Genomic DNA, 21,221 nt, shown 5'->3' with positions numbered 1-21,221 from the left:
TCATGAAAATAAAAAGGAAACGCATTTGAATGAGAAGGTGTGTCCAAACTTTTGGCCTGTACTGTACATTCATCACTGACTGAGGCAGGGACACCGTACACAACCAAACACACACTTAGCAGCAACAAACCGACAGCAGATATACGTGAAGGGACGAGAGAGACGAGAGGGGTGAGCACAGGGAGAGAAGAGACAAAGAATCATCACCTTTCACTCTGGGATTGATTTCAAGGCTCTCTGAGCATTGCAGTTCTGTGTTGGACAAACAGCAGGATCCATGAAAGGACTCTTCTTCCGTTTTGTTACATAATAATCTGGATTATTTTATCCGTTATAAACACCACGTTCTCTTCCTCTAAAAGCCACGCACCTGCAGACCTCCAGAGGACTGTAGATGCATGTTTTTTTTTTTGCATGCGTGGTGTGTGCAACACACACGATTTCAGACTCCACTGATACCCGTTCACACGCACGATCGGCCCCCGGCCAGTTCTTCCTCCCCCATCGCAAACAAACAAACAGACGGAGAGATTTAAAAAAACAAAGAACAGTTAAGGAGTGACCATCGCCTCTCATGACCATTGAGTTCCTCTGGTCAGTCGCCTTTCGCTTCTCAGTCTCCTCTCAGAGTCTGCGGCTGACCGCCCTGTGACCCATGGGACCCTAACAGAGGTCTGAGACGTAGTCAAAATCCTTGAAGTAATCCTGTTCCTTGCGGGAAAGGTTGCGGCGCTCGCGGGGGGGCGTCAGGGCGGGAGCCTCGGCCGTGAACTCCACGTCAAAGTTGCTGACGTCTTCTTTTCCTCCGATGGTCGGGACAAACGGGGGCGGGACCTTCCTCTGAAGAAGAGCCTCCCAGTCCATGCCCTAAACAACGTTCACATTTAGTTTCTCAGCAAGATGCAAGAACATTAAGGGGCAACTTCGGTACCAACCTGGACCGTATTTTCCCATGTTTTTGTGTCCAAGTGACTGATTCAATTCAATTCAATTTTATTTATAGTATCAAATCATAACAAAAGTTATCTCGAGACACTTTACAGATAGAGATGAGACTGATGAGAACAACAACTTCTTGATTTCTGGTGGAGATATGCTGAAGACACGCTAAAAGTCCTGATTATTTACATGGAGTCTGGTGGGGATATGCTGGCTCTATACACACTAAAAGTCCTGATTATTTACATGGAGTCTGGTGGGGATATGCTGGCTCTATACACGCTAAAAGTCCTGATTATTTACATGGAGTTTGGTGGAGATATGCTGGCTCTATACACACTAAAAGTCCTGATTATTTACATGGAGTCTGGTGGAGATATGCTGGCTCTATACACGCTAAAAGTCCTGATTATTTACATGGAGTCTGGTGGAGATATGCTGGCTCTATACACGCTAAAAGTCCTGATTATTAACATGGAGTCTGGTGGAGATATGCTGGCTCTATACACGCTAAAAGTCCTGATTATTTACATGGAGTCTGGTGGAGTTTGGTGATGGTGATTTCGGGGCTGTTTCATGTTAAACTAAAAGGATCTTACTCTTTAACTAAAAGGTCTATCTCTGTAGGGATCCATCCCATAATGTTGTCAGACACTTAGAATAATAATCTGAGTCTGTCAGCGGCAACAACAGAACTTTTAGTGGACGGAAATTGCCCGTTAACGTTACATTGCAACTTGTTTAGTCACTGCCGACTGCAGCGCTCTTGCTTTGACCATTTTTAAAGATTGTTGTTGAGTCACTTAGACACACAAAAACAAGGGAAAATAGTTTTGGAAACGTTGAAAAATACAGAAAAGTTACCATTTTCAGGTAAAAAAAATAGACGCTCACCCTGAAAAACGGTTGTTTTTTGACATCTTCAGCATCCTTTTCTCCAGAGCCCAGCCGTCTTTCGGGATTCCTCCTCAACAACTAGCAACCAACAAAAAAGTAACAATACTTCATCATTTACACAGTTTTCTCTGTTGTCAGAGTGATGCATGCGTTCAACATTAAAAGCACGAAAAGAGAGCTGAGGTGAGTCAGGAGCAGGAAGTGACAGCAGAAGTATGCAGAGTCTAACCCGTCTCATTATGCCGATGGCTTCGGTGGAGAGGAAGCGAGGGTAGCGCACTTCATCGTTCACGATGCTGTCGAAAACCTCCTCCTCATCGTCACCTGGGAACGGAGACTGGAAGAAAAAGACGCACATTAGTTTGCATTACATTAGGGTCCGATACCAATCATTAGTAGTTAATGACGCCATTCGCCAACGCGATTCTAGCTGCAGTCTTCTCCTGAACAGAGGTGGCTCTGATGAGGAAAGGCTACCGACTTTGCTATTTCTACGGACTAGAAGAAGAAGAAAAAGGTAAACAAGGGCAGAACTGGCAGCAGCAGCATTGACGTCAATGTCAACAGTGGCTGAGATGATATTGGAGTCAATGGATGAGGAAGACCAGCTGCTTTTGAGCCTGCTTGCAAAGAAACGAAGAAGAAGAAGAAGAAGAAGAAGGTGCAATGTTGGTCCTTTGAATAACGGCAGACATTACTATGGTGAGTTCAATATCCTCGTGAAACAGATGAGGATGATAGACGAAGAGAAGCACTTTGAATACTTCAGAATGTCTGAACAACGATTGGAGACCTACTTGTGGGTATCGAGCCTTTCGTTCACCATAAAAGAACTCATCTTAACCCGGTAAGATTACCAGAGAGACCTGCAGTCACTCTGAGAGTCCTGACATCACGTTGTCGGCGAACTCGTCCATGCTTCCTGTTTCCGCTTTGTCGCGTGACGCTGAAAAAAATAGACTCAAAATCTTGGCGCGCCAGCGAGATCTACGTCATTTTGAGGTCACATTGGCGCGCGACAGGTCAAGTGCAGCGACTGTAAAGAGGCCTTAAGCTCCAGGGCTGGGCATCGAGAACCGATCCCTAATCGGAGTTCAAAAATTACGATTCCATCGGAATCGTTTCTTTATTGGAATCGTTTGGAGGATTTGGTTTCAAATCCGACCATCGCTTCCCAATTTAACGTGCGCAAGTTTGGGTTTCCGTAGCAACCAGGTGCTTGTTGTGTTGCAGCCACGGAGCACAGTAAGCGCCGCTCTACTCTGGCTTTATTTTACGTTGAAAAAACTGTAAAACTGCAAACCACTGTTGAATCAAAATAAAACTTTCCTCTTATTTGTGAAAGTAGGCATGTGACCCGTTTCAACTCCACCACTCAAAGAATCGGAATCGAGAATCAGAAATGTTAAAATCCAAACGATGCCCAACCCTAGTTAAGTCAGACTCGGTGGGGAGTGAAACTGAAGCAGAGGGACAGACTCCAAGCTGTAGCCGAGCCAAAGTAGACCACTTTTTAATTCTTTAACTTTATCAGGTACATAAAACACCGACACAGATAATCTGCAAACTGCCAAAAATCTATCTGTCCCTCCTTTACATGTTATACCTCTATGAAATCTGTCTGCAACAGCCTCGACTTACTTATTCTTGTTAAAAGTATTTCAAATATGTATTATATATACCTCTGGTATGAACTCCTCTTTGCGGACGACTTATAACCAGCGGTGGAAGTACATTTACTCCAGTACTGTACTTAAGTACCAATGTTCGTCAGCGTCAGAGCCAGGCTAGCTCTTTCCCTGTTTCCAGTCTTTATTAGATTGGATAATACTTTATTCATCCCACAATGGGGAAATTCACTTGTTACAGCAGCAGTTATTCCACAATAAAAAACAGGCAAACAACAATGTGCAAAACGTACTGAATGAATGTAAAGTGGCATTATATAAAGAGTATTTTACAGTAAAGAAAAGTGAGGGGGCCATAGTGCGAAAAATATTGTAATGTAAGCTAAGCTAATGAGCAGCTGGCTGTAAATTCATGTGTGTACGCCACTTTTCCAGACAATCTTATGGATTTTATTTGACCCTGTTGACTTGTTAAGTGATGACATTGTTGTGAATCAGTCCGTTGGTTGGGTGCTGCTAAGATGTTTTTATTGTGTTGCTGTTTTGTTGGGTTTTTGTACCTCTAATTGCAGATCAAATTTCCCCTCGAGGGACAATGAAGAACTCTTCCAACTCCGTATTCTTACCTCCCCGACCAACATCTCGTAGACGAGCACCCCGAGCCCCCACCAGTCGACTGCCCGTGTGTACGATGTGTCTGTCAGCACCTCCGGGGCCAGAAACTCTGGGGTCCCACAGAACGTGCTGGTCCGGTCCCCATAGCCCATGCCTTTAGAGAGAAGAACGTGTGAAGAAAAAGAAATATTTTTATTTGATGACTTAAAAATAGAACAAAGAAACCTATAAAACTGCACAGCAGCAATTACATTAACTATCACTGTGGATAAAATCTAAATAATGCTAAATATTCTTGCTTTACTTCCTTCTTTTTACCATCTCTTTCCAAGTTTTTGTCTGTTTTTAAAAAGGTTTTTGTCGACTTTTTCCATTAGCATTTAAATGTTTTCCAGGGTCCAATGCTGTAGTTTAGTAAATCTATTGCTGACTTTGCAGTATTGTTCCTCTTTATATAGACTTTTTTTTTTCCTACGAAAAATGTTTATTATAAACATAAACACACACACACACGCACACACACACAGTATATGCTATGCTATATTTGATACGGTATTATGTAATTGGGCATTGTGCAATACAGAAGTTACTGACCACAGCATGAGTTAACGGGAAATGTGCAATCATGATGAAAATGAAGTGCAATACGAAGGGACGGTGTGATGTGGGTTCTCTTCTGTTCTTCTGTGATTGTGAGGACAGGTTGGGGGGTATTGTGTAAGGTTATTAGATGTTCATTGAAGCATTAGATGAGATAATGTATGATTATGTTTCTATGTATGTTAACTGTATGTTTATTATGTGTTTATGCGCGATGTGATTTTGTTTCTCTCGAATGCCCAAGATGAATTTCTCCAAAAGGAGATAATAAAGGCTTCCCTTATCAAATAAAACAAGCGCTCACCTTCTTTACAGAGCCCAAAGTCTGCAATCTTCACAAAACCCTCTGTATCGAGCAGCAGGTTGTCCAATTTAAGATCCCTGATAAAAGAAAAGGAAGTGGAGTCATGTCAATTATCGAGTGCTGTGAAAACTACAATCACCACCTGTCCAGACTCACATCATAATATACTTTATGTCACCAAGAGTTTGAATCAATTCAATAAAAAGTATTTTTGTTTTAGCGAAATGTAGATGCTGCTGACACAGTGATGCACATACTTTTCCATGGGTAGTGAAGCTACAGTAGTCAGGGTTTTATGTTTTCTGCAAAGACGAAATAAATCTCCAAAATCTCTTCAGAAGGGTAGTCACAGCGCTTACTTGCTCTGGTGTTTGTAAAGCATTAAAGTTCAACAAATAATGGTTCACAATAGAAAAGTTCCTTTTTCATTACCCGCATTTGGCGGGTGCTAATGTCAAGCCCTGTATACAGCCATGGTGTGGAGGCATAACGAACAGCGAGTATGTATCAAAGTACTCACCGATACACAATCTTATGGTCATGAAGGAACTGCAGACCCAGGACCACACAAGCCGAGTAGAAGCTGCAGAAAGAAAGATAACTGAACATACAGTATTGGCGCTACATACCTCTACATATTGGCGCATCTTCGTACATTAATAAGATGCATATAGACGTGGACACACAGAGCTTTTCAAGAAGCTTTCATCCGGTTGAACACACACCAACAGACAAAGAGACAGCAGAACTCACACAGCACGTGGCTCAGAAAAGACGTCGGCATGTATGTGCATCATGAGGTCTCCTCCCGCTGTGTACTCCATGACAAAACACACATGTTCTGGCGTCTGGAAACATGCAAACAGGTTGACCAGGAAGGGGTGGTGGGAGCCGTTGACAGCCTCAAAGATCCGCTTCTCACACATCAGACTGGAGACAGACAGGGGGAGGGAGGGAGGGAGGATGGGGGCGAAGGACACACTCAGACTTAGAAAACTTTAATGTCCCCGAGAGGCAATTTGTTGTGCAGTACAGGCATACTGACACATAATCCACAACACAAACACTGAACCAGACATCTACAGCGCTATTTATCTAACACATCAATAAATAGAATACAGTAAAAGGAGAATATAGAACAATGTCATAAATAGATAAAATAAAACTACTGCACATTATCCTACTTCACATACAGTACAGGCCAAAAGTTTGGACCCACCTTCTCATTCAATGTGTTTCTTTATTTTCATGACTATTTACATTGTAGATTCTGGAATTATGTACTTAACAAAAAAGTGTGAAATAACTGAAAACATGTCTTATATTTTAGATTCTTCAAAGTAGTCACCCTTTGCTTTTTTTGATAACTCTGCAAACCCTTGGTGTTCTCTCAATGAGCTTCATGAGGTAGTCACCTGAAATGGTTTTACCTTCACAGGTGTGCTTTGTCAGGGTTCATTAGTGGAATTATTTCCCTTATTAATAAAAAAAGCAAAGGGTGGCTACTTTGAAGAATCTAAAATATAAGACATGTTTTCAGTTATTTCACACTTTTTTGTTAAGTACATAATTCCATATTCAATTCAATTCAATTTTATTTATAGTATCAAATCATAACAAAAGTTATCTCGAGACACTTTACAGATAGAGTAGGTCTAGACCACACTCTATAAATTCCAAAACCCCAACAATTACAGTAATTCCCTCAAGAGCAAGCATTAGCAGTGGCTATTGCGACAGTGGCAAGAAAAAACTCCCTTTTAGGAAGAAACCTCAGCAGACCCAGACTCTTGGTAGGCGGTGTCTGACGGGCCGGTTGGGGGCGTGATGAACAGTGGTGATAACAGTCACATTAGAAGTCACATTGACTTCGAAGGTTATCGTGGAAGTTCATGTCATAGCAGGGCACATCGTGTCATACTGAGTAGTGCAGTCTCCTATACCGGATCCTGACTACTCTGTGCGTACTCTCATATGTGTTCATTCATAGTTTTGATGCCTTCAGTGCGAATCTACAATGTAAATAGTCATGAAAATAAAAAGGAAACGCATTGAATGAGAAGGTATGTCCAAACTTTTGGCCTGTACTGTATATTCCTCCAGTCATACCCCCCCCTACACCTTATTTAATTGGCTTATTGCCATGGGAATGAATGAGTTTTTTGCTTGGTTGTTTCTGACGTTAGGGGATCTATGGCCCAATACCAAAGTGAGCCCTGAGGACTAAGGACTAAAGACTCACAGACTTAACTGATCTCAGGTGCTGAGTGAGTGAGTGTGTGAGACCACATGGGCTCAGATAGAACTGCGATTGGGACAGCACTTCACGAGATCACATGTTACCTTGGCGACGTTCAATAACAGAGATGTTGCTGACACTTTTGCCCGATTGGGAATTTTCATTTAAAGTTTGTTGCTTTCCACACGGCCGAGGCCCAGGAGAGATGGATGCCTGATTCCACATTATTTCAAGCTCTAGTTTAATCAGCTGGACACCAGGTCGGTCTGTACCGATCACTGTACGAGGTGGAATTATGATGCGAAGAGAGCTTCGCCGTGTAGCTGAGACTTTGGGTCGAGGTCACGGAGAGTGCGTCGCAAAAATGCAATTACCTTTCCACTTCATCCCTCGCTACGATGTCTCCCTTCTTCAGGGCTTTGATGGCGTACAGGCTGGCTGTCCTTTTGTACTCTGACAGCAACACCTGGAGAGATTCATATTCAAAAAGTCAAAGAGTTATTGTGTGTCACATAATGATAAAATATTGTCTTCGGTTTGGGGCTCGCAGACCAGATAAAAAAAACACGTGAACTCCCATGAAAGACTCGCATAAAATAACATTATAAGCAAACTGCAACAACCTTTCCTCCAATAAATAAGAGCAGGTGTGCAAACCGCATTAAAAAAAGAGGTTTTATAAAGTCTGTTTTGCCTCGTTTGAAATGGATATTGCAGTGGAAATTAAAGAGTTCTTCTAGGTTGATTTTGATGTGATTTCTTTTGTATTTCGAGTCAATCAAGATACTGTCACAGACCAAATTAAATCTGATAAAAACACAAAGAAATAACCTAAACTTAGATAAACCAATCTGAATCCATTAAAGAACAACAACAAAAAGTTCTCCCATTGGTCACATTTTCAGATTTGGTCTGGTTTGGTTTTTCATGACCGTGAGAACCCTGAATATAAAAATATACAATAGAATAGAACAGGTCTTTATTGTGATTGTCACAGGGACAACGCCATTTAAAGTGCTCTCCAGTCAGTGCATCATTCATTGAGTCTATACAAATATAATGTAAGTGCTAGTTTAGTTTATTAGTGTATAATGTCGTGGACAGTTCCCCTTAATTAACTGTACAGTAAGAAGAGCAGCTTTAGCCTCAACGGCTAATTTCCAGCTGTAGTTCCCGGCCAGCTGGCAATAGGCATCCGAAAATACAATGGTTACTTAAAAAAGAATAAATAGAAACATATAGCAGCATTAGCAGTAGAGCCCGACCGATAAAGGATTTTTAAGGCCGATATAGATATAAATATTTGGTGCTTTAAAAATCTGATATTCCGATATATATCGGCCGATATATATTTTTTTAAATCCAGAAACGTGTAACAAAACATAAACAGATTTCCCTAACATTAGTTATTTGTAGTTATTTCTGAGTCCTCACTAAAATAATATGATAATGCAGTTTAAAAATAAACTTGTTTGTCACAACACAACATCAAAATATATTAAAGTTCTGATAAATAAAATATGTATAAAAATACAAACTTAAGATATGAAACTTAAAGGGATAAAAACAGGGAGGTTGTAGAGCTGTCTGTGTGTGTGTATGTGTGTTGTAGAGCGCCCTCTGGTGGACAAACTATCCAACGCCAACACATCGTCCCTTTTTATTTTTTTTTTAAATAATCATTTATCGGCCATTATAAATGTACTGTAGATACCGATCCAAGTTTGGAAAATGCCCTAATATCGGTCGGGCATTGCATAAAACAGTATGAACATACATCTACAGACATGCATACTTTCTGTCATTGCATTGATCTATTTCACATCAGCTTCCATATTGCACATTATTTTTTGCAGCAGTGAGGGTGGTTACTGCAGTAGGATGAAAACTGTGTAAAATATGAGTTATGTATGAAACCGCTCCCTCATTCACTCACTCATTCTTCCCTATATAGTGATTATTAAATAGGGAACCAGACACCAGGACACTAAACTGAAAACATCGTTGCGTCAGTAGATGCGCCGGTTATGTGTGTGACAGAGGCGGGTGGGAGTAAAATGTAGGCTACATCCTATAATCAACTCAAATAAGCTGTGCATTGTGGGTATTTGTGAATGAAATTAACTGCTGAGAAGTCAAACACCATTACAAATTGGCGAACACACTACTGTAATAGTGCACTATTTATTTCTAACACAGCTATTGATTTGTGCAGTTTTAAATATTTTGCTATAATGATTCAAGATGATAAAACTGGAAAAATTACAAACATTTCATTCCATTAAATATATTACAGAGAGTTGTAGCACTGTGTACGTCATTTCATCCATTGAGGGGAAAAAGAAGTGTTAGTACCTTCCCAAAGTGGCCTCTGCCGAGCACTGCTATCAGCTTGAAGTCCTGAAGGCAGAGAGGGCCTCTGCTTGGTCTGAGAGAGATTAGAGGCAGATTATGGCCACAGCATGCAGCATAATAACATATTATGTCATATTAAAAAATCCCTCATACGATCAACAACATTGAAAAAGCACTACATGTCAAACCTCCACAGAATCTATGTTTTGTTTTTCCATGAGAAAGGCGAATACTGTTCAGTAAGTGACTCTTAAAGGGTAACTTTGGGGGGGGGGGTTTACCCTATGTTCCTATGTTTTTGTGTTTAAGTGACTGATGGGAACAACAATCTTTGACATTGGTCCAGTACTAAGAAAAAACAATCTGCAATGTAACATTGATGGGCAGTTGTGCACCTTCTAAAAGTACTCTTTTTGCTACGGACAGGCTGAGATTATTATTCGTTTAAGTATTGTCGCCAAACCCACCAGACTCCATGTAAATAATCAATACTTTTATCATTGTAAAACACACTTCATTGAAAGTGGACAGAAACTAAATAAAACTACAAAAAGCCGTCTTGGTTCATCTTTCCACTGTTCCAAAAATCACCACTCTGGTTTGGTTGAAATAAACCCTTAATTCACCCATTTACTTGTGGAGATATGCTGGCTCTATACACACGAAAAGTCCTGATTATTTACATGGAGTCTGGTGGAGATATGCTGGCTCTATACACGCTAAAAGTCCTTATTATTTACATGGAGTCTGGTGGAGATATGCTGGCTCTATACACGCTAAAAGTCCTGATTATTTACATGGAGTCTGATGGAGATATGCTGGCTCTATACACGCTAAAAGTCCTTATTATTTACATGGAGTCTGGTGGAGATATGCTGGCTCTATACACGCTAAAAGTCCTTATTATTTACATGGAGTCTGGTGGAGATATGCTGGCTCTATACACGCTAAAAGTCCTGATTATTTACATGGAGTCTGGTGGAGATATGCTGGCTCTATACACGCTAAAAGTCCTGATTATTTACATGGAGTCTGGTGGAGATATACTGGCTCTATACACGCTAAAAGTCCTGATTATTTACATGGAGTCTGGTGGAGATATGCTGGTTCTATACACGCTAAAAGTCCTGATTATTAACATGGAGTCTGGTGGAGATATGCTGACTCTATACACACTAAAAGTCCTGATTATTTACATGGAGTCTGGTGGAGATATGCTGGCTCTATACACGCTAAAAGTCCTGATTATTTACATGGAGTCTGGTGGAGATATGCTGGCTCTATACACGCTAAAAGTCCTGATTATTTACATGGAGTCTGGTGGAGATATGCTGGTTCTATACACGCTAAAAGTCCTGATTATTTACATGGAGTCTGGTGGAGATATGCTGGCTCTATACACGCTAAAAGTCCTGATTATTTACATGGAGTCTGGTGGAGATATGCTGGTTCTATACACGCTAAAAGTCCTGATTATTTACATGGAGTCTGGTGGAGTTTGGTGATGGTGATTTCGGGGCTGTTTCATGTTAAACTATCCCATTACAAAGACTTTTGTTCACTTTGGTCACCAATTAATGGGAAAATAGGGTCAAGGTTAAAAAAATAAAATAAAATAATCTGCAGTATCCAGCACAACTAAGTATTTCTAATTTTTTCAGCGACATATGCTGTGATCCACATTAATTATGACTTTACTACCGCGTGTTAAAAAAAAAAGATGTTACAACACAGGGCCATATTGTGTCTGTGTGTGTGTGTGTGTGTGTGTGTGTGTGTGTGTGTGTGTGTGTGTGTGTGTGTGTGTGTGTGTGTGTGTGTGCGTGTGTGTGTGTGCCCATATGTGTGTGTGTGTGTGTGTGTGTGTGTGTGCGTGTGTGTGTGCGTGTGTGTTTGCCCATATGTGTGTGTGTGTGTGTGTGTGTGTGTGTGTGTGTGTGTGTGTGTGTGTGTGTGTGTGCGTGTGTGTGTATGTGTGTGTGTTTGCACCTGCGTATAGAGTTCTGGGACAGCGATCTGATTGGCTGCTGGTGAAGAGCGGCGTCCGGTGTAGACGGGGGTTCAATGACCGCCGTCTGTTCCTGAGAAACACCACAGAAGAAGAAGAAGAAGAAGAATAAAATGAGTAAAATGAGTGTTTGTAGAAGAAGCTAAATTGCCGCACGTCAATTTAGCTTCACAAGACATTTTGGCCGGCCTACTTTTTGTGAAGTTTGTGTCACTTCTGCCGACATTTTTGGCGCTTATTTCAATCGTTTTTTGTTGTCTTTACTGATGTTTTTTTCCCCGATGTTTCTGTGGCTTTTTCTCTGATGGCTAAGTTACTTTATCGCTGACTTTTTGGGGTCTTTATGTCGACCACCGAGCTCTATGTGAGACATGCAATAGTACAGTAAAAGATGCTTGACTTTTTTGATGAAATACAAGCATGTGAACAAACTAAACATGTCTGGCCCCTGATGTGATTCTTATTTTCCAGTGTGGCCCTCAGAGAAGCTGAGTTTGACCCCCCTGTGAGGAAAAACGACTAAGGCTTGGTACTGAATTCAATACCTTTTAGACACCGAACAAATATTTGTCATTATAATAATGAAAATAATAATAATAATCAAGTTGTCATTCAATACACAACTTCAATCCCTAAGGAGTTAATCTCCTCAGCGTCAGTGAGCCAATCAGCACGCAGCATGCTTCTACCGAGATCTAATAAAGTCTGTGATTGGTTGTCTAACGTTACACAGAGACGACTCACGTAGTAAGAGCTGAAAAATAGATTTAAAAGATTTGTGCTGTAATGTGTAATGTTGTAATTTCTTTATGTTTTATAAAATTGGCATTGAAAAGAAGTGGACCTGAACAATTTGGGGGAAAAAAATATATAATTACGATTTTCCTGCCAGATTTCGCGATTTACGATTATTTTTTAGCTACATAATGCACCTTTTGCGGTCATGTTAAATCAAATAATACAAAATAAATGAAAGATCCACTGAAAATGGGACATTTCTGTAAACAATCTGTGATATGTATGAGAGAGAGAGACACACACACACAGAGAAAGAGAAAGAGAGAGAGAGAGACACACACACACACACACACACACACACACACACACACACACACACACACACAGACAGTGTGTGGCTGTCAGCCAGCCCCCCTCCTCCCCTCTTCCTGTCCACTCTGCTCCTTGCTCACCACTAATTAGTCCTCTAAAAAACACAAAAAGTCATCAGAGTAATTAATCCCATAATACTTCAGCTCCACTGAACACACCATCTGCCACAGGCACTCTCTGTCTGTCTGTCTGTCTGTCTGTCTGTCTGTCTGTCTGTCTGTCTGTCTGTCTCTCTCTCTCTCTCTGTCTGCCGTCTCCAAAATTATAATTTGCTTTTGCAATAAGTAAATGGACAGTTTTAATACACACACACACACACACACACAGAAACACACACACACACAGACATACACACACAGACACACAGAGAAACACACACACACACACACACACACACACACACAGAGAGAGAGAGACACACACACACACACACAGAGAAACACACACACACACACACACACACACACACACAGACACACACAGAGAGAGAGAGAGAGACACACACACACACACACACACACACACACACAGAAACACACACAGACACACACACAGAGAAACACACACACACACACACACACACACAGAGAGACACACACACACACACACACACACACACACACACAGAGAGCAAGAGAGAGACACACACACACAAACACACACACACACACACACACACACACACACACAAACACACACACACACAGAGAGATAAGCCAGAACGTAAGAAAAGAAATCCTAAATTAAAATGAAAGCTGAGAAGAGTGAGCCCTCTCCTCTCTGTTCAGCCCCTCCCATAATCAATTAACCAATTAAAAGGCTCTTAAAGTCTTTTGATGTCGCTGCATCTATCCAAAACTGTGTTTTAAATGCGAGAAAGTCAATATCATCTGAAAGGAATATAATATAAAAGTAACGAGGAACTCGTTTTGCAACATCACAACATGTTTGAAAATAATCCGAAAAAAATATAAAGAAAGTATGATCAGAAAGGCATTTTGTCTGATGTTACCGTCCACGTCAAATAGGTTGTGTGTTGTAAAGTAAAGTCTTAACGTTGAGGGTCGATACGCTGTAGCTTCTGCCGAAACTTTTTGAATAAAAGAATCTTTGGGTAACCTTTTACTCCAAGGTATCTACATAAGAGTGACATGACACTGTCATAACACATGACACTGTCATAACACATGAACCCTGAAGGCTGTTTTATGGTTCTGTGGAGCCTCCACACAGAGCTTTCACGCTGTCATGACACATGGACCCTAATCTCTCTTTTAACATTGGTTTTTAATAGAGCCGGGACTTTAACGAGTTAATTAAGATTAATTAATTAATTACAGACTTTAATGCGTTAATTAATTACACAAAAAAATAACACGTTAAACATTTTTTACGCATTTTAATCACTTATTTTTGCACCAACTAGTGTCAATGCTTCAGACCTTTTATATACGTCGATGCTTCAGACCTTTTATATACGTCAATGCTTCAGACCTTTATATACGTCAATGCTTCAGACCTTTCATATACGTCAATGCTTCAGACCTTTATATACGTCAATGCTTCAGACCTTTTATATACGTCAATGCTTCAGACCTTTATATACGTCAATGCTTCAGACCTTTATATACGTCAATGCTTCAGACCTTTTATATACGTCAATGCTTCAGACCTTTTATATATGTCAATGCTTCAGACCTTTATACATGTCAATGCTTCAGACCTTTATACATGTCAATGCTTCAGACCTTTATACATGTCAATGCTTCAGACCTTTATATATGTCAATGCTTCAGACCTTTATATATGTCAATGCTTCAGACCTTTATATATGTCAATGCTTCAGACCTTTATATATGTCAATGCTTCAGACCTTTCATATACGTCAATGCTTCAGACCTTTCATATACGTCAATGCTTCAGACCTTTCATATATGTCAATGCTTCAGACCTTTATATACGTCAATGCTTCAGACCTTTCATATACGTCAATGCTTCAGACCTTTATATACGTCAATGCTTCAGACCTTTATATACGTCAATGCTTCAGACCTTTTATATATGTCAATGCTTCAGACCTTTTATACATGTCAATGCTTCAGACCTTTTATATATGTCAATGCTTCAGACCTTTTATACATGTCAATGCTTCAGACCTTTTATACATGTCAATGCTTCAGACCTTTTATATACGTCAATGCTTCAGACCTTTTATACATGTCAATGCTTCAGACCTTTTATATATGTCAATGCTGTGATGGGACATTTTGTTATAAAAACGAACGGATGGAAGCGTTGATTAGAGCATGGTTGTGTGCAAACTATGCAACAAGGAATTCTCATATCACCGCAGCACATCGAGCCTCAAGTATCACCTCAACGCAAAACATTTAGCAGCTAGCGTTAGCGTTAGCCCGACTCCGAGTACAAGGACCCACACCCAACCTACAATCCACCAGATGACTGGTTTAAGGACCAGGGTAACTAAGTCTGAATGTACTTGAAAGTATTGTGTTTTACATAAAAAAACATAGTTTACAGAAGGTCTACCTACCTATAGGCTACCTGAATTTCTGAAATGTACTATATTTCTAAATATGCTATTGCTACACTTAATGGCAAAAATTGCACTGGTCTGCTCGACTTGGTTGAACAAAAATAAACAATATTTTGTTGCTTAAGCTTATGTATTCAGTCATTATTCAACGGTATACTAAAAATCCATGTGAAAAAAATTACTTCTCACTGTTCTCAGGTCAAATATTTATGCAATTAAAATGCGATTAATTTCGATTATTAATTACAAAGCCTGTAATTAATTAGATTAATTTTTTTTAATCGAGTCCCGGCCCTAGTTTTTAGTCTTTGTAATAGACCATGTGTGTTCAAACCCATTACTGATGGCTGCATTCCACTTAGGAGAGGTCCTGGTATTAAACCATTACTGATGGATGCATTCCACTTAGGAGAGGTCCTGGTATTAAACCATTACTGATGGCTGCATTCCACTTAGGAGAGGCCCTGGTATTAAACCATTACTGATGGCTACATTCCACTTAGGAGAGGTCCTGGTATTGTTCATGCTGACTCACTGAAATATCTTACTGGGACACTTGATGGAACTGAGCCATCGTTAAGGTTATCAATCTCAGCTGTGCTTTTCCTACTATGACAAGTCAACATGTCTGCTGTGAAAAAGGTCTACGTAGATTTTACTGAGAGGGTTTTTGTGCCTTTTTGTAGCTGCCTACAAAAAGGCACAAAAACAACAGTGGCAGCTCCTGAACTACCTTTCAGGTGGAGCCAAAATGGCGATTTATATAAGAAGGAAGAACAGGGATGGAGAAAAGGGAGGGGCAGGAGGCCAGGGCAGTCTCTGTCTGTCTCTCTCTGTCTCTCTCCGTCTGTCTGTCTGTCACATTATCGCCTTCTGTTTGTGTTCACACTGGGGAAAGTACCGCGGATTTGGCCTTGATCAAATTAAAGCTGTCTCCCTGAGTTTCCAGTTCTCCCTTTCTCCAATTATTCTTTCCTCCTGCTGCTCTGGCGCTCTTAGATTTCACACCGTGACTAGAGCACCGTGTCTAAACCAGACGCTGCAGCTAGGAAGGGAGCAAAAAAAGTTACATGATAGTGTCAAGATGCCCATCTTTCCCCCATGCTCTGCCTCCCTTCCTCTCTGGCCTCCATCCCTCCCTCTCTCTCTCTCTCTCTCTCTCTCTCTCGCTCTCTCTCTCTCTCTCACCAAGGAAGCCGGTGCGTCCACCACATCTCTCCGGATATCAGCTTTGGGGGGAGAGTCGCTGCCCAGGTTCACCTTCTCCACGGAGATTTCTCTGCACACACAAAGAAAACAAAATCAGATGTTCTGTAACGGAGGCACACATCGAAGCCCCGAAGCTGAAAGTGGAACTCAGCGCTGTGGAAGGAAGACGATAAAAGGGGAGTACGGTGAATAGAGTCCACCATGAAACTTGCCCAGTTGCATCCATTTTCACCACGTTTTTAGGGTATAAAATGTGTTATAAATCAGGCTGGGAATGATATCTGAACAAAGCCCTGTGGGAGAAGCTTCAGAATGTAGACAGGAATGAAAGTGTGACATTTGGTCAGGGTCTCTGCAGGTTTTACCAAGTCAAATTAAAGACTTTTTAAGACCTTTTTAAGACCTTTATGAATGAAATGTAAGACCTACAGTACAGGCCAAAAGTTTGGACACACCTTCTCATTCAATGCGTTTCCTTTGTATTTTCATGACTATTTACATTGTAGATTCTCACTGAAGGCATCAAAACTATGAATGAACACATATGGAATTATGTACTTAACAAAAAAGTGTGAAATAACTGAAAACATGTCTTATATTTTAGATTCTTCAAAGTAGCCACCCTTTGCTTTTTTATTAATAAGGGAAATAATTCCACTAATGAACCCTGACAAAGCACACCTGTGAAGGTAAAACCATTTCAGGTGACTACCTCATGAAGCTCATTGAGAGAACACCAAGGGTTTGCAGAGTTATCAAAAAAAGCAAAGGGTGGCTACTTTGAAGAAACTAAAATATAAGACATGTTTTCAGTTATTTCACACTTTTTTGTTAAGTACATAATTCCATATGTGTTCATTCATAGTTTTGATGCCTTCAGTGAGAATCTACAATGTAAATAGTCATGAAAATAAAGAAACACATTGAATGAGAAGGTGTGTCCAAACTTTTGGCCTGTACTGTATATCACGACATAAAAGCACAGTGTAATGCAGTCACAAAGGTACTTGCAAAGTAAATAAATGTATTCAAATTGAATAAAAGTGACACGCAGTAATAATAGTCTTTACATATACAGTAGAGATGCACCGATTACAACTTTCTAGGTCAATTCCAATTTCCGATTTTCTTTGAGTTAGGCCGGCCAATACAGATTTCATCTTTTCTAACCACTTTACAGCACACACACATATCTATTTTCTATCTTTTCTTAAATAGAACATGTGTTGAACAGATAATGGATCACTATAAAATAGAACTATAGAAATTACTGGTGTGGGAAACTCACACACATCTAAAGAGAACCATTTTCTTCTTTTCACATCTAATATCACACTAAAATAATGTGATTTGGGTTTTTGGTGTCGTCCCTCCACGCCCTACTTTCTCCAAAGATCACTTTTATCTAATGATAATGGCATAATAATAATGCACCTAATGGTACACCTTTTCAAAGATCAATAAACTTTTATTTCTAAAGAATATTAAACACTGGAACTGGAAGACATTTTAAATATCCACAATAAATGTACAATAAAACCAAAAACAGTAAATAAAATGGACTGTCAATCTCTGTTAACAAAAAAATGCACTGGAATAAAAACCTGGAATAAACAGTCAGAAACAATAAATAAAATGGATTTTATTCCAGTGAGGCTGCGATAATTTCCATAAAAAAATTATCGAGCTAATTTTTTTTTTATATCATGCAATTAATAGACCTTTTTCCACGGCAGACATGTTGACATGTCATAGTAGGAAAAAGCACAGGTGTGTTCAAAACCATTACTGATGGCTGCATTCCACTTAGGAGAGACCCTGGTATTAAACCATTACTGATGGCTGCATTCCACTTAGGAGAGGTCCTGGTATTAAACCATTACTGATGGCTGCATTCCACTTAGGAGAGGTCCTGGTATTAAACCATTAATGATGGCTGCATTCCACTTAGGAGAGGTCCTGGTATTAAACCATTAATGATGGCTGCATTCCACTTAGGAGAGGCCCTGGTATTAAACCATTACTGATGGCTGCATTCCACTTAGGAGAGGTCCTGGTATTAAACCATTAATGATGGCTGCATTCTACTTAGGAGAGGTCCTGGTATTGTTCATGCTGACTCACTGAAATATCTCACTGGGACACTTGATGGAACTGAGCCATCGTTAAGATTATCAATCTCAGCTGTGCTTTTCCTGCTATGACAAGTCAACATGTCTGCTGTGATAAAGGTCCGTTGATTTGTTGCATATTGTCATACCGGGCGGTACCTACCCTGCGCTGTGTGTGAGCGTGCTGCTGGTGAAGCTGGGCGTGTAGGCCGGTGTGTTGCTGCCACTGGGAATGGCGTTCCTGAGCAGACGGACCCACGTAGCGATGTCCACATTCATCTGCCGAGCACGCACGAAGGCTTTCCCTGGAACATACACAGTGGAATATACAGTAAACATCTTGAATACCTAAAATGGCGGCTGCGTCTCGTTATTGCCTGAGGAGAAGATAAAGAGGATCCAGTCAAGCTAACTTCAGCATCTGATGGAGAAAGGTCTCGTGTAGCTTTAAAAAGGTCCCATGGCATAAAAATGTCACTTTATGAGTTTTTTTTTAACATTAATATGCGTTCCCCCCCCCTGCCTGCCTATGGTCCCCCAGTGGCTAGAAATGGTGATAGGTGTAAACCGAGCCCTGGGTATCCTGCTCTGCCTTTGAGAAAATGAAAGCTCAGATGGACCAATCAGGAATCTTCTCCTTATGAGGTCATAAGGAGAAAGGTTACTTCACCTTTCTCACTGGCTCTAGTGGCTGTAATTCTGCACCAAGGCTGAATTTTAGGGGACCACTAAGGTCTATATAAAAGAGACTTCAGATACAGTATTAGGGGACCACTAAGGTCTATATAAAGAGACTTCAGATACAGTATTAGGGGACCACTAAGGTCTATATAAAGAGACTTCAGATACTGTATTAGGGGACCACTAAGGCCAATATAAAAGAGACTTCAGATACAGTATTAGGGGACCACTATAAGGCCTATATAAAACAGACTTCAGATACAGTATTAGGGGACCACTAAGGTCTATATAAAAGAGACTTCAGATACAGTATTAGGGGACCACTAACGTCTATATAAAAGAGACTTCAGATACAGAATTAGGGGACCACTAAGGTCTATATAAAGAGACTTCAGATACAGTATTAGGGACCACTAAGGTCTATATAAAGAGACTTCAGATACAGTATTAGGGACCACTAAGGTCTATATAAAAGCATCCAAAAAGCAGCATGCAATAGGACCTTTAATGGCGTAAGACAGCTGAGATGTTGCATGATGTACGTTTGCATTTTCTGTAAATGTTTAAAATCCCTGTTCCAGAAAATACAACAAGCCATGTATCTGGGTGCCTCTCACCCCCCCCCACCCACCCTGTCTTGTAACTCCTTTAAACAAGGCAGGCACCAGTTACAGTAAGCCAAACGGGTAAACCTGTCTGTTTAGGTTGTTGTTAGTAATCAGTAATAATGAAATGTGTCATCATACGAGCTGTAACAATTCCTCAATGTTGCTGCATAATCAAGGATTTTTGCCTGCAACAATCGCAAAAAAACATTTTCCTGGAAGAACTGATTACCATTTTTTGCATGCAAAACACCACCTTATTTTGCATTTATTATGTCATTCTATGCCTGTTTTTCATGTTCATTTTTTGTCTATTCTGAAGCACTTGGTGCATGTAATGGTACTCTTAAGTGTTTTTATTTTCCATCTTATTTTGCATTAATTATGTCTATTCATGTGAAGCCCTCGGTGCGTGTCATTTCCTTAGTGTAATGCCTTGAGCTGTATTTCTTGTATGACAGGTGCTATACAAATAAAGTGCATTATTATCATTTTTATTGTTATTACCAAAGTTGGACTGTCCACTAATATTTAGCCACATGAATCACAATTAGTATGACAGTATGAAAGTAATGGTTACATTTGGGTGAGATAGGTGCAACGTGATAGGCCTACAAATCTTCTACTGTTCATATGATTCTTCAGTTCCAAACACGTTGACTTAAAAACATCATCTGGCTAAAAACGTCTCACATTTCCTTTTCTTGAAAGCCAGACTTCTGTTTTAAGGTTAATATTGTGATTATGTCGTCCGAATGTTGCTTTTGTGAGGAATTGTGGGACGGCATTATCTCCAGTCCTTTAATACAGGGAGGTCCAGTGTGTCCTCCGCTACAGGAGATATGGAAGCATTGAAGCATTGAAGCATCTTTCCTTATCACTTAGAGCGGGGGTCTTCAACGTTTTTGAAGCCAAGGACCCCTAGCTGAAAAAGAGACGGAGCAGGGACCCCCTACTACATAAATTATATTGAAAAAAAGTAAGCTTAAACTGGGCCTACAATAACATGTGGGGGGCGGCCTAAAGCCTTTATGCATAACGTTTTTGCATAGAATACTCAGCTATTCAAATAGCCTGATAATTGTTAGCATGATTTTATGAATCATGTTTTTATATTAAACCTACACGTGTCGGCCGCTGTCCATTTAAAGTGCCCGTATTATGAAAAAAATCACTTTTTCTGGGATTTGGGGTGTTATTTTGTGTCTCTGGTGCTTCTACACGCATTCAAACTTTTAATAAACCCATCCATGGTGTTCTGAGTGAGATCCGGTTTCTGAATGTGTCCTGCCTTCAGTCTCCTGGTGAGCTGGTCAACATCTGCACGGCTTTCTACGGCACTAGCTGAGACAAGAGGGCTAGG

The 21,221-nt window shown here is 40.3% G+C and overlaps 1 protein-coding gene across 2 annotated transcripts in view; it reads right to left on the bottom strand.

The window, feature by feature from the left end:
• pkn1b (protein kinase N1b) overlaps positions 1-21,221 on the bottom strand; it is a 94,652-nt gene continuing 73,431 nt past the window's right edge. For both annotated transcript variants that reach the window (XM_028599836.1, XM_028599835.1), the window contains exons 11-22: positions 18,736-18,877; positions 16,441-16,531; positions 11,567-11,658; positions 9,578-9,650; positions 7,597-7,688; positions 5,737-5,913; positions 5,504-5,566; positions 4,984-5,060; positions 4,091-4,233; positions 2,066-2,173; positions 1,834-1,914; positions 1-867 (exon numbers count right to left, since the gene is read on the bottom strand). In XM_028599836.1, coding sequence (XP_028455637.1) covers positions 664-867; positions 1,834-1,914; positions 2,066-2,173; positions 4,091-4,233; positions 4,984-5,060; positions 5,504-5,566; positions 5,737-5,913; positions 7,597-7,688; positions 9,578-9,650; positions 11,567-11,658; positions 16,441-16,531; positions 18,736-18,877 — 1,343 coding nt within the window. In that variant the 3' untranslated portion in view covers positions 1-663. The remainder of the gene's footprint in view (positions 868-1,833; positions 1,915-2,065; positions 2,174-4,090; positions 4,234-4,983; positions 5,061-5,503; positions 5,567-5,736; positions 5,914-7,596; positions 7,689-9,577; positions 9,651-11,566; positions 11,659-16,440; positions 16,532-18,735; positions 18,878-21,221) is intronic.

The sequence above is a fragment of the Perca flavescens genome, chromosome 15 (assembly GCF_004354835.1).
Source record: "Perca flavescens isolate YP-PL-M2 chromosome 15, PFLA_1.0, whole genome shotgun sequence".
Taxonomy (NCBI): Eukaryota; Metazoa; Chordata; class Actinopteri; order Perciformes; family Percidae; genus Perca; species Perca flavescens.
This window is presented reverse-complemented; position numbering and strand designations above follow the sequence as displayed.